Source organism: Neoarius graeffei, chromosome 7, assembly GCF_027579695.1.
Source record: "Neoarius graeffei isolate fNeoGra1 chromosome 7, fNeoGra1.pri, whole genome shotgun sequence".
In the NCBI taxonomy this organism is placed as follows: domain Eukaryota; kingdom Metazoa; phylum Chordata; class Actinopteri; order Siluriformes; family Ariidae; genus Neoarius; species Neoarius graeffei.
In genome coordinates this window covers 99,829,794-99,843,597 of record NC_083575.1, presented here as the reverse complement: position 1 = coordinate 99,843,597, position 13,804 = coordinate 99,829,794, and the positions used below count along the sequence as shown (strand labels likewise).

Here is a 13,804-nt window from a genome sequence, read left to right as displayed (position 1 = left end):
TGATCTTTCTTCCTCCTCTTCGTCTCACACTGCCTACTCTTTCTGCTATGTTGGGAGCCAGCATGAATGCTACACCGTGCCTACCGTCCTCTTCAACACTGTATATCAGCTTGTAGTTGTCATGCAATATTTTCTCACCATTGCCTCCAAGTCTTGTCTCACACATCCCAAGAATCTCTAAATTTATGCATTTTCATCATTTCTATAATTTCCTCTTCCTTTTCTCTAAGAGTAGAGACATTTATGGTTGCCGCTCTGATCGTTCGCCGTTTCCGTTGAGAGTGTTCATTGTAGTTCCGGTTCATCAACTCACGCGCCCGTTGCCCAAGGGGCGGCGTGTATGTCCGTCGTATATGTCCGTCTGGAGTGTCATCTTGCGTTTCTTGAGCATGTGGTTCTTCTTCCCCGCTGGCTTGCTAGGCCTGTCGCGGGTTGTGGGAGCCTGTCAATTTGTACCTTCCGAACACTGCTCCCCGAAGGTTACAGGTCCCCTGATATGAGACCTGAGCATTTGTGTTCGGCTGGAACCAGCCCCCACACCTCATCTCATCTCATTATCTCTAGCCGCTTTATCCTTCTACAGGGTCGCAGGCAAGCTGGAGCCTATCCCAGCTGACTACGGGCGAAAGGCGGGGTACACCCTGGACAAGTCGCCAGGTCATCACAGGGCTGACACATAGACACAGACAACCATTCACACTCACACCTACGGTCAATTTAGAGTCACCAGTTAACCTAACCTGCATGTCTTTGGACCGTGGGGGAAACCGGAGCACCCGGAGGAAACCCACGCGGACACGGGGAGAACATGCAAACTCCGCACAGAAAGGCCCTCGCCGGCCCCGGGGCTCGAACCCAGGACCTTCTTGCTGTGAGGTGACAGCGCTAACCACTACACCACCGTGCCGCCCAGCCCCCACACCTCTACAAGGTTAAAACAGGATCTTGCGACAGTGGGATATCAGCCCCTGCCGCCGTGAACATTTAGCTGAAAAGCTAAAATAAAAAAAGGGTTTTGCGAACTCAGTTCTGGCCTGCCATGCTTCTGTGCTCCACCCACCCTATCTCCACAACCATGTTTAAACTTCCACAGGAATCAATCAAATTAGAATTTTTCACACAGTCCCAGATCCTTCACACAGGTTTCACAGTAAATACAACTATACTACATGCCCCACAACAGAGAATTCCACATTTGCAGTGCTGCAGTCTTTTCACTGTGTAACAGATTTTCAGTAAACTATAAAATGCAGCATCCGCTAGTGACTCCACCCCTCCCGCTACATGTAATAACGTGTGAGAACCTCACCTCCACCTCTTTAGTGTCTCCATGTTCAAAGTACTCCTGTATGATGGGGTTCATGACCTTCTCCAGCTCTCCTTCCTCCAGCTCAGGAACCACTGTGGCATACACTGTGTCCCCCTACACACAAACACACATGCATGTGTGCACACAATAATTGCATGGTCTTGATAAACTGTGCTAGGCAGGTGTGTGTTCCACTCACCTGTGCAGACTCATCATAGTTTGGGTCTTTACAGTCTGGCTCCTCCATTTCATAGACCAAACCAGCAGCTCCCCACACACCCTTCCCCCCCGCTCCACCTATACACCCACAAGCATACAAATAAAAACCCTTTGAAGTGCAGCAATGCAACAGAGTTAAAGAAAAACAACCATAGTATGACATCACATTAAAATTCAGCTGCACAATTTTTCATCTTCCTAGATTCTCCACTGAGATTTACTGCAAGCAATCATCTCCGCTGATCTCTAGGACCTCACAAATTTACATAAAGAAAGTACTACAATTCTGTCTCTATACTCAGTGGGTGTGTGTGGGTTAACACTAGTGCCATCACTTACCTTTCTTGGGCAGTCCTCGTCCTTTTCCCATGCGGGACTTCCTGTCATGTGTTTGTGTTTTTCCTTTAGGGCTGTGAGGGTTGGGTGCTTCCCCACTCACGCACTCAGACAGAGAGTCATGGGTGGAGTCACGTGAGGATGACTTCCTGAGGCGACGTTTAGCCTTAGCTTTGAGCCGAGCCTCATGAAGAGCCTTTTCCTGTGGAGTCCAGTTCCCATTCACCTCACTCTCAATCAGTTCCTCATCATACACTGACTCCGACTCTCCATCCAGCTCAGCCCCCACTGACAACACACCTGCACAAGCACACACCTCAATCTGAAGGATTATTTTATACCTCAAGATTGTTTAATGTGCTGTAGAACTAAATTTATTTAGATTTTTGTTTTTGTGGCCACAGTTCTCTTGGGAACAGGCTCTGTGTTACAAGGCTCAACAGGTCAGACTGTGGAATGTATTTTTGTTAGCCAGTTTAGAAAGCTAGTACTTTCTCATTCCAGTATTTTAGTGGCCTAACACACAAAGATACAGGAACCTCATCTCATCTCATTATCTCTAGCTGCTTTATCCTGTTCTACAGGGTCGCAGGCAAGCTGGAGCCTATCCCAGCTGACTGCGGGCGAAAGGCAGGGTACACCCTGGACAAGTCGCCAGGTCATCACAGGGCTGACACAGACAACCATTCACACTCACATTCACACCTATGGTCAATTTAGAGTCACCAGTTAACCTAACCTGCATGTCTTTGGACTGTGGGGGAAACCGGAGCACCTGGAGGAAACCCACGCGGACACGGGGAGAACATGCAAACTCCACACAGAAAGGCCCTCGCCGGTCACAGGGCTCGAACCCGGACCTTCTTGCTGTGAGGCGACAGCGCTAACCACTACACCACCGTGACGCCCCAGCCTAGGAACAATTTGAGTTTAAGTATTTAGAGACTCTTGTGTGTAATCACAACTGCATTTTCTTTACCACGCATTGTAGAATCACTTATGCCGCTTTTCCACTACCAACGCGGCTGAGCCGTGCCGTGCTGAGTTGGGCTGAGTCGAGCTGAGTGGGGCTGTTGGAGTTGCATTTCGACTACAACCGCGCTGAACCGTGCTGGCTGGAAGTGGGTGGACACATTGGGTGGAGTTAGCGAAAGTGGGTGGACGTCAGGTGATGTCGTTAGGCGGCGCAAACAGTGACATCAGTGACCTTTTAAGCGGTAGTCTCACAACCCGGATAGTAAACAATAAACATGGAGTCGTTAGTGTTGCTGGTCTTGGTGCTGTGGCTTGTTGTCACCGACAACGCCAACAGATACTGGCAAGAGCGTATAGATGAGGCGAAGCGCATAAGGCTTCATAATTCTCGTAATTCGTAATTATTCTTCTTACCGGGTTTACAGTGTTTACAGATCCCAGTGTGCTCACGGGGCGTGTGTGGGCATGTGAGGACACTCCTCCTCACCAATCAGTGCACAGGGGAGTGTCTCCTCACGCCCCTAGCCTCACTCAGCTCGGTTTGGCTCGCTTCAGCCCCACTCCAAAACCGTGCGAGTTTTGGGTGCTAAGCAGGGCTGAAGCGAGCGGAGTCGTGCTGTTCTTAGATAGTCGAAACGCGAGCCGTGTCGGGCTGAAGTGAGCTGAAGCGAGCTGAAAAAGGGTAGTGGAAAAGGGCCATTAAAGTACTAAACACAGAAAAATATATGGAGAGGAATATTTTAATTAATAAGCTATGTTTTACTCCAACTTTTACAAATGTGGTTAAATAATTACTGTTGGTCATTAAGAAAATATTATGTAACATAAAAATTATATTTGAAATATTACTTATTAGTTTTAAACTTATTCTAGTTTAAACCTAGTTCTCAACTAGTCATTAAAAGATTCTTATACTCCAACCGAAAAATCAGAGAGATATTCTAAACTTTTTAATGAACATTTTGTTTTAATGAACATTTTTTATTTCTTCAGATAGCTTATTTGACTCTTTACATTCAGGTCCAAAACAAATAAAGGAACACTCCTCTCCAAGTCCAATTAATTCTATGGTTCAACCTTTAGACTATACCTCTCTTGGTGTGATTGAGGTCCATGGAGCCTTAAAACAACTGGATCCTAACAACAATAATGCAGGCCCAGACAAGCCTGATGCTTTCTTTCTCAAGTCAGTTGCAGATTTTGTAGCAGAACCAATACAGGGGTGATAGCGTTCCGGCGCGCTGCGCCGGATTTCCGGCGCACCGTGGCTGGGGAAAAAAAAAAAATAATAAATCTAGTTCGCCCATTGTCCTGTGTCATTCTGAGATGCGCAGATAGACAGTAAAGGGAATTCCGAATTCCCTTTACTGTCTATCTGCGCATCTCAGAATGACACAGGACAATGGGCGAACTAGATTTTTTTTTTCCCCAGCCACGGCGCGCTGGAAATCCGGCGCAGCGCCGGAACGCTATCACCCCTGCCAATAACATTTTTAATCTAACCCTCTCAAACAATGAGATTCCTTATATATGGAAATCTGCCTATGTTCTCCTTTTGCTAATTAAAAAAAAAAAGGGGGGGGGGCCTCAGTCCTTCTAAACTGTATTTTAGCTAAAATTTCAGAAAAGCACGTTCGTGAAAAACTTAAAGAATTTTCAGATACAAATGGCATTCTATCACCATCAATCTGGCTTTAGAAAAGCAACACAGCACAATAACAGCAGCTATTACAGTTTTTGAGGCAAATGGACTGTTTAATTAAAAAATAAATAAATAAATAAATAAATAAATAAATAAATAATACTGGGCAGCTCTTTTTATTGATTTGTCCAAGACTTTTGACATAGTTGACCATATCTTGGCAAATAGACTCTACACTATTGATGTATATGAGAAAACCATAAGTTGGTTTTCGGATTACTTATCAGCTAGAACCCAATGTGTACATTTTACTGGGTCGTCGTCTTCTTTTCTAACTGTATCAAAAGGTGTGCCTCAAGGCTCCATATTCGGACCACTGCTATTCTCCATGTATGTAAAAAATCTTTGTGAATTTATCAAAATTCCATGTTTACACAGATGACAGTTGTCTATTACCCATCCCCTTCAGTTGTACAAACCCTTGAATTTCTGCAATCTACCTTTGATGTTCTTCAGTCACATTTAACCAAGCTTAAAATTGATGTTAAATGCAGACAAAACCAAGTTTGTTATTTTCAAATGCTAAACAGTTAAATATCTAATCTTCCGAACAGCTCAAAGGCTCAAGGAGTTGGAATTGAAACGATCACAACATAAGAATTTAAAACCTTTATTATTTGTCACATGCACACTTCAAGCACAGTGAAATTCATCCTCTGCATTTAACCCATCTGAAGCAGTGAACACACGCACATACACTCAGAGCAGTGGGCAACCACACCAGAGTGCCCAAGGAGCAGTCAGGGGTTCGGTACCTTGCTCAAGGGCACCTCAGCCCAAGGCCACCCCACGTCAACCTAACTGCATGTCTTTGGATTGTGGGGGAAACCGGAGCACCCGGAGGAAACCCACACAGACATGGGGAGAACATGCAAACTCCACACAGAAAGGCCCTCGCCGGCCGCTGGGTTCGAACCCGGAACCTTCTTGCTGTGAGGCGACCGTGCTAACTACTACACCAGCTCTCCTGGAGTCTGAGCTGAAGGTTGTTGCTAAAACCTGGGACGGAACGGCACGGGACATGTTATTGCTCGGGCAGTGACCTCCCCGTGATCGTTGCTAAAACCAGTGACGTCCCATCCAAGATTTTAGTATTTGCCTGAGCTGAGCAGTAATAGGAGTACTCAGTATGGAGAAAATGGAGAATGAGTGGACCACCCGTCCGATTTCTCCACTGGATATGCTTGCCTCAGCAGCAATATCTCGCCCTTATGTGGAAGAAGCAAATGAATGGAGAACTGAACGAACAACTGAAAGTCAGATTATTTCAAAACAGTTGGCCTTCAAGAAGCAAGAACACAGACTGGTAAGGTGCGACTCTCATTTGGATACAAAAAAAAAAAAACCACAACACTACTCATTGTTTACCTGCATTTAGATTAATACATGTAACTTTGTGTTTAAGTTACCCATACAAGATTATTTAATTTGCTTCAGAATGTGATTGTCTCAGTTCATCTGATTATTTAATTAGCCTTTTACGTTTTATCAGCGAAAATGCATGCATGTTGCATAAGTTATAACACCTATCCTGTTTTAATGGCAGTCAACCCACAATCAATGAAGTCAAATCAGTCTTAGTTGAGCAAGTCAATAACGGTATTTCTTACCTTCACCATGAATTTTTATTTATATAACTTTGGTCTATTAGTTGTCAAAGGCCTCGGCCTTAAAACCAGTTCCTGCTGTTACGTCACGCACCCAGGGCTGGCTGGCTCAGCGGGGCAGCTCCAATGCCAACTTTGCAGTCAGTCAATTTTAACTCTCAAAAATATATATTTTTTAATTCCCATTTGTGCAGCATACAAGAGTCAAGAATGGAGATACTATCCATTCAGAAATGTATTTAAAAATAAAGGTTCTGCATATCTCCTCTCATTATCTGTAGCCGCTTTATCCTGTTCTACAGGGTCGCAGGCAAGCTGGAGCCTATCCCAGCTGACTACGGGTGAAAGGCGGGGTTCACCCTGGACAAGTCGCCAGGTCATCACAGGGCTGACACATAGACACAGACAACCATTCACACTCACATTCACACCTACGCTCAATTTAGAGTCACCAGTTAACCTAACCTGCATGTCTTTGGACTGTGGGGGAAACCGGAGCACCCGGAGGAAACCCACGCGGACACAGGGAGAACATGCAAACTCCACACAGAAAGGCCCTCGCCGGCCACAGGGCTCGAACCCGGACCTTCTTGCTGTGAGGCGACAGCGCTAACCACTACACCACTGTGCCGCCCCAGGTTCATCTCCTTTAAAATATTAGATTGAGCCTCTGCCACTCTAGTCAACCTATGCCTCTGTCTCCCCAGGAACTAGTGGATCAGTTTCAGGACATGTTTTCAGCAGAACCAGGATGGACCCACCCAATTCCTTATAGGAAGTGCCATATGGGCTTTCATTTGGCACCATGACCTATGACCTTGAATGACTTTGAAATGTTAAACTTGTCATGGATTTTCATAGGACTATAACTTGACAGCTGATTGAAAAATATTACAACTAAATCAACATATAGGTATAAAATAAGTGCTGCCAGGTGAGGTTTGTTTTGCCTGGCAACACTTATTAGGTGATGTGTACTGTTATTTGTGCCCTTCCACTGCTATCAAACATTTAAATTTGGTTTAAATTGAATATGCCCCAAAATCCTGTACAGATTATTTTTCCTGTTGATTTACTGCCTTAAATTACAAAAATCAACCAATATGTCTCCAGTTCCTTTGATAGATCATTCATCTACTGACTTCTTCATGGGTGATGGTAGATGTGCTCAAAGAAGGAACATGAGTTACTGGAGTCCAAACTGTTCTTTTCAATGTGAAGGATACTGAGACAAGATAAAGGCAATTCTTTATTAAATACACTTACAATCCAGTCTGTCTGCAAGGAGTCAAGTTGAACCAGTAGGTAACGTGTGAGGAGGTACACCTGTGTCTAATTACTGACAGTCTATTAACCTGTGTCTCTGTGCCTTGCAAACAGCCAGGAATGAGAGAGCACACCGACACTCGTGTGTGTAAAATGTGTTTTGTGTATTGTGAATAGTCACTTAAAAGTGTGCACAATTTAAAAAAAAAAAAAAAAAACCCATCCTCAGCTACAGTCGAAGGCATCTGATTGTTATAAATGCAAAAAAAAATTTAACTTTTAATAACCATTCCAAAACCTTTTAATTTTGCTGCATTGCATTTACAAATTCAGTTAAGATTTAATGTTCGTAAAGTGATTTCTGAATGGATAATTGAAAATTTCCCTCTACAATACACAAAGTTAAATCTGTATTAACTCTTGGTTGCAACATGATTTTTATGGCCATCTCTTACTTTCCACGGGGTGACAATTATTTTTACTTTTACTGACCTTCATGAATACACAGTATATTTTATGCCAAATATTACCCTAAAATTTAGAGAAGAGGTTTTGGTGACACGCAGAGAACAACACAGAATGGTATGTGAAGAATAAAAAAAATATAGCTGCAAGCGGCGATGAGCAGCTCTCACACCTCCAGTTCTGCAACCTGTCACGTGGTCATCATACAATGCACACGCATCAGAGAGCTCATCTCATCTCATTATCTGTAGCCGCTTTATCCTGTTCTACAGGGTCGCAGGCAAGCTGGATCCTATCCCAGCTGACTACGGGTGAAAGGCGGGGTTCACCCTGGACAAGTCGCCAGGTCATCACAGGGCTGACACATAGACACAGACAACCATTCACACTCACATTCACACCTACGCTCAATTTAGAGTCACCAGTTAACCTAACCTGCATGTCTTTGGACTGTGGGGGAAACCGGAGCACCTGGAGGAAACCCACGCGGACATGGGGAGAACATGCAAACTCCGCACAGAAAGGCCCTCGCCGGCCACGGGGCTCGAACCCGGACCTTCTTGCTGTGAGGCAACAGCGCTAACCACTACACCACCGTGCCGCCCCCACATCAGAGATATGCAACAAAAAACTAAAACCATTAAACTATGTGGTGTTGTTGGCAGGGCTCTACACTAACTTTTTTTTTTTTTTTCCAGGAGCACACGTGCTCCTAAGTTAAAAATTTTAGGAGCACAGGGAAAAAAAAAAAAATGGGGGCACAAGCACAAGTAGGTTTTCATTTTAAAGGTTTATTGCAGCACAAACCTTAGACACACCAACACATAAAACGCAAAATTCAATTGAGAATGAATGAACAAACAAATGAATAACGAACAACTGAATGAATGAACAAACAGTAGCTAAACAGAGAGCAGAGCTCAGCAGAGCTAACAACATCATCAAGGACAGCTCCCACCCTGGCTCTGAGTTCTTTGACTTGCTGCCCTCAGGCAGGCGTTACAGGTGCATCAAAGCAACGACCAACAGACTCAAAAACAGTTTTTTCCCCACAGGCCATAACCACCTTGAACAATTAGCCTTTTTCACATTATGTCACTTGCAGGGGAACTCATATCCGTTTTCAGCCTTTTGAATGGAAGAAGAGGTATACGGCGGCAACATATGTGAACAAAACTGTGTCATTCACAGATAAGATTGATAATATTGCGCATTGTTGTTTATCATTATGTATTGTTAGCGACCATTCCAGTCACCTATCTGCCTTGTTTTGGAAAGGAAGTTTACTGACTTTCTATGGTTGCTACTTGTTAACCAGCAGATTAGCATGCCGCCTCTTCTTCCATTCAAAAGGCTGAAAACGGACGTGAGGTTCTTCTGCAAGTGACGGAATGTGAAAAAGGCTAATTACATGCACTGACTGATGCCACTTCTGGCAGGTGCAACAATGCACCAACAAGGACCTAAAAGGACAATATTCTCACACTTACCTGATACAGCGCAATACTTATTACAGTGCAACCGCACAGAGCAACTTTTTATTTTTTATAGCTTTTGTATATTTTATATTTCTACACTTTTACATCCATACCAGGGTTTCCCATACATAGACCATTGTGGGGCGCAGCGCCACACAATGGATTCCTAGCGCCACACAATCAGACTCGCGATTTTGAAGAAAAAAAAAAATCCGTTGCGTATCGTTCCGTTCATTCATAGTGCTCTTTCTTCTCGTTCACACGCGCGCACACAGACAGACGGAGAGGCATATTAATTAAAAAGTTCCAGGGATGAGAATTTTCCGCGGATCAGCAGATTTCCAACTTTTTCAGACCAAAATGATCGTTTTGGAGATCGATGTAAATCTATTGAGAAATTTTCGGGGGGGGGGGGGGGGGGGGGGTATGGTTAACAATCTGTGGTCACCTTATAACGCAGACATCCCAAGTCTCCTGGAAGTTCCGGGAGTCTCCCGCATATTGGTTGTGGCTCCCTGATGCCCGCACATTGGAGAATATCTCCCGGAATCTAGAGCAAGCGAGGAAGCGCGTGCACGCGAAACATTAATGTCTGCATCGCGCATATGACTGAGTGCACAAGGGAGTGCGAGAGAGAGCGCATGCTAGACAAAGAGCATCCTGATTGGGTTACTCAGCAAAATAAGCCAATCAGCTTTCAGTGTGGGCAGGCTTTTATCTCTTTTCTCGAGGACCGGAGTTTTCAGTTGAGTCAGTGCAGCTTACAGGATCGTCATGGGAGAGAGAGAGCGCGCCCCAAAAAACCAAAGTACAAAACCCACTTCACCTCAGATTACACAAAAGAATCTCCCTGTCTAATAATCTCCCTGTCTAATAAGGGTAAAAAATAATGACAGTTTCGTGCGATGTACTGTTTGCAGCAGTGGTTTCAGCATTGCCCATGGTGGCTTAAATGATTGTAAAGGACACGTTGAGGTGAGGAGTGCCAGTTCATGTGCATTATATTTAGATCAACAACAGGCTGCCATGAAAAGACCAAACTTATTGAAGATTTCTGTAAAGTAACAAATATATGATGTATATTCATACAATCACATATATCAAATACATGTCATATATAAGTGTGCATCTTTTATAAATGAGGTTAGCTTATCTAATGTAGCATGTTGGGGAGAATCATAGTATCATATCTATATTTCTGATAAAATTTTAGGTATGATACCGTGTATAACTCTCCTACTTATTGCTCATTTCATAGGGGGACGGGGGGAATTGCTGGCGTGTGCCGCACGGGAGCGTCTGCCCAAATTTTTTAGGCCGAGATGAACTTATAGTTTTTGATTTTAAAAAAAATTTCCAGTATGCAATGCCCATTGTACATGCCTGTTCTTTAATTCAAAATCACCATCTCGATCTTCAAATTGACCTTATGGTATCTGTATTACATAACACAACATCCTGTCCAGATAAAACCTCGTTAGTCCACACAACAGTTGAAAGGGAAGTGATGAGTGATGTTGAATGTTGCCTGCTTAATATGCAAGACCTCCTGCTACCATGATAACATCAGAAGAAAGCTTAAGAGAATTATATGATAGAACTTTTTTCTGGTTTGCACTTCATTGTAAAGGATTAGAGTATTCAAAGACATGAATAGCTAAAATGCAGAAATAGAATACTGTAGAGCTCGTTTATATTAAAAGGAGCTTTGATTTTTTTGAAATCATCAAATGTGAATTGATTAAAAACAAGTCTCTTGTACCATATTAATCATTTTCACCTGGTAGTCCACCAAGAAGGGGAATTTATTTCCAAATAAATTGCAACTTTATGATAAAATTAATGGTTTTGGGGTAAAAAAAAAAAAAGCCAAAAATCATTAGCTCCCTGCCCCTGGGCCCCGCTGGGTGCCTGCAGCCCCCAAACCCCCAGCTTTTTTCAGACTTTTTAAAATATTTTTCATTCTCATCCCTGAATAACGCAGCCTTCCCGATTCGCCTTCCGACCCCTTATTTTATAAGGTAGCCTACGTCATGCTCGTGATGAGCTTTATCATAGCCTTCTTGGCTTACAGGAAACGGACATCCCTGAGTCAGGCTATAAGCCAATTTTGATGCAGACAGTAGCAGCTTGACGCAAGGAACCGGCCTTATTGCATTATCCCGTTTATCCCGCTTCAGCATTCATGCAAGTTATTAATAATGGCTTGACATTCACAATAAATAAGGATTTCCCACTAGCCTAAATAAAAATGTTATACTCGCGGGGATGCCTAGTTGATGCTATCTGAAGCATAAAATCTGAATATTTTAAGAAACATCTTTATTAGCTTTATTGGAGAAGTAGATAAACCATCACTGCACTGTATTTCTCAGCTATGAATAGGGTGAGCACATAGAAATTCAGTATTCCTCTGTATTTTTTTTATGTAATGGAAATTTTTAGTGCTTTGATGAAGAAAATGTACTTTTTTTATCCATAGATTAAAACAGACCTCAGGAATAGGCTCCAAGGGGAACACCTGGCAGCCTGCTTACGAATCTCCATAAATGGTCCTGAACCCAATGACTTCCCTTACGATAGGGCACTGGAGGTTTTTTTCAGGAAGCCACGCAGAATTAAAATGTTCTGATAGGGCATGCAGGCTTTGCACCAATTAGGGTAATGCTTTTTCATTGTTAGTTGCCTTGGTGTTACTTTAAGTGGTTTCTTACATCTAATTATGATATTTTATTATTATTTTGTTGTTACCTTATACTTTATTTCATTTTAGTATTGGTTGAGGTAAGTGTTGAGTTCAATATTTAAAATAAAAACCTCCAGCTTGTTTTTTGCAATTTATTCCTTGAATGTCAACTAAAGAATGATTGAAAGATTGCCACCAAAAAGGCAAAAAACTAAACTTTCACTTCAATTTTGGTGAGTCATTTTCATAAATTTAAAAGACAGGTTTTCCACCAACATCAAGCCCAGCAAACTAATGGCCTGCGCTGTAATGTAAAGTTGGATCGAGGAATGAAACCAGGCAGGGTTCTGGAAAAAATTGTTTTCGCTGTCTTCTCTTAAAGAACTTAAAAGAATTTAGATTGAACTGAATAATCTCAAATGCTTCTTGTAGCTTTAAAATAGTCCCAGCAGGTGACTCTGAAGAAAAAAATACTGCGTGTTTGAACACCGCCCGCTGTAAACACTTTGCATTAGGGCTGCACGATATCAGAAAAATATGCGATATTCGATAACATGACTGAATATCTCGATATCAATATGTATCACGATAATTAAATATATAACGTTTTTCTTACCTCTACTCGACGTTCTGCCCTGTATCTAGCATTTAAAAAAAAAAAAAAAAAAAACACCCAGTGCATCGCTTCCATTCCAACATTATTTTTTATTGGAAAAACATGGCTACACCTGCAATGGTGTCCATCAATCATCTTTAAATCTCTTAATTTTTGTGAGCGCAGCAGAAAATGTCTTAAGTTGAAGTAAACAAAAAACTGAAAACTACATTACATTAACATAAAGCATTCAAAATGGCAATTTCAGCGGCTCCCGGGAGATGAAGGTGAGCGACACAGATTCACCATAAACTCAAACACAATCTGTTAATAACACATGCGGGTGAGAGAGCAGTGGTGTGTGTGTGTGTGTGTGTGAGAGAGAGAGCGGTAGCGTGTGTGAGTGAGCAAGCTGTAGTGTGTGTGTGTGTGTGTGTGTGTGTGTGTGTGTGTGTGAGAGAGAGAGAGAGAGAGAGAGTGGTAGTGTGTGTGTGAGTGAGCGAGCAGTAGTGTGTGTGAGAGCGAGCGGTAGTGTGTGTGTGTGTGTGTGTGTGTGTGTGTGTGAGAGCGCGGTTTTATGTTTTTATGCTTCTGTACAGCAGTGTTTGTCCCAGTGAGCCGCCCCACCACTGTTTTACAGGTACGTCTTGCAAAGTACCTGAGTTTGCAGTACATCACCCCTCCTGAATCCAAAGTACTTCCAAATAGCAGACATGCATTTTTTTTTTTTTTTTGGAAACCAGTTCCTCCTCACACAAGTTTGTCTCACCACACTTGCTCCCGCCATCACCACGAGGCTTTTACTTGTTTTGCAATAGGGGGCGGAGTTATCCCGCGGCGCTTGTTGACATTCAAATGTGATTGGACGGCACAAAAAAATGTGCCTTTTATCGAAATTTAAGTAATTTTTGCGGTATGTGTATCGCAAACTATGATATCGCGATATCGATACTTTTTCGATATATTGTGCAGCCCTACTTTGCATACACCCCAATGACCGACTCCACCGACCGCCACGACACCACCGCGCACGATTCCCTCAGCGGCACAGTGGAGCACCACAACTTGCTACCTGGTCTGTGGGAAACACTGCATACCCAATACAGTGCAATACCAAATACAGTGCAATATCCTGAGTTTTGTAGGTGAACTGAGTTTCTATAACT

General features: G+C 43.0%; 1 protein-coding gene across 4 annotated transcripts in view; it reads right to left on the bottom strand.

The window, feature by feature from the left end:
- Nucleotides 1–13,804, bottom strand: part of pdcd4a (programmed cell death 4a) — a 138,547-nt gene that overhangs the window by 103,777 nt on the left and 20,966 nt on the right. For all 4 annotated transcript variants that reach the window (XM_060926667.1, XM_060926668.1, XM_060926670.1 and 1 more), the window contains exons 2-4: nucleotides 1,868–2,164; nucleotides 1,509–1,606; nucleotides 1,310–1,423 (exon numbers count right to left, since the gene is read on the bottom strand). In XM_060926667.1, the coding sequence (XP_060782650.1) occupies nucleotides 1,310–1,423; nucleotides 1,509–1,606; nucleotides 1,868–2,164 (509 nt within the window). The remainder of the gene's footprint in view (nucleotides 1–1,309; nucleotides 1,424–1,508; nucleotides 1,607–1,867; nucleotides 2,165–13,804) is intronic.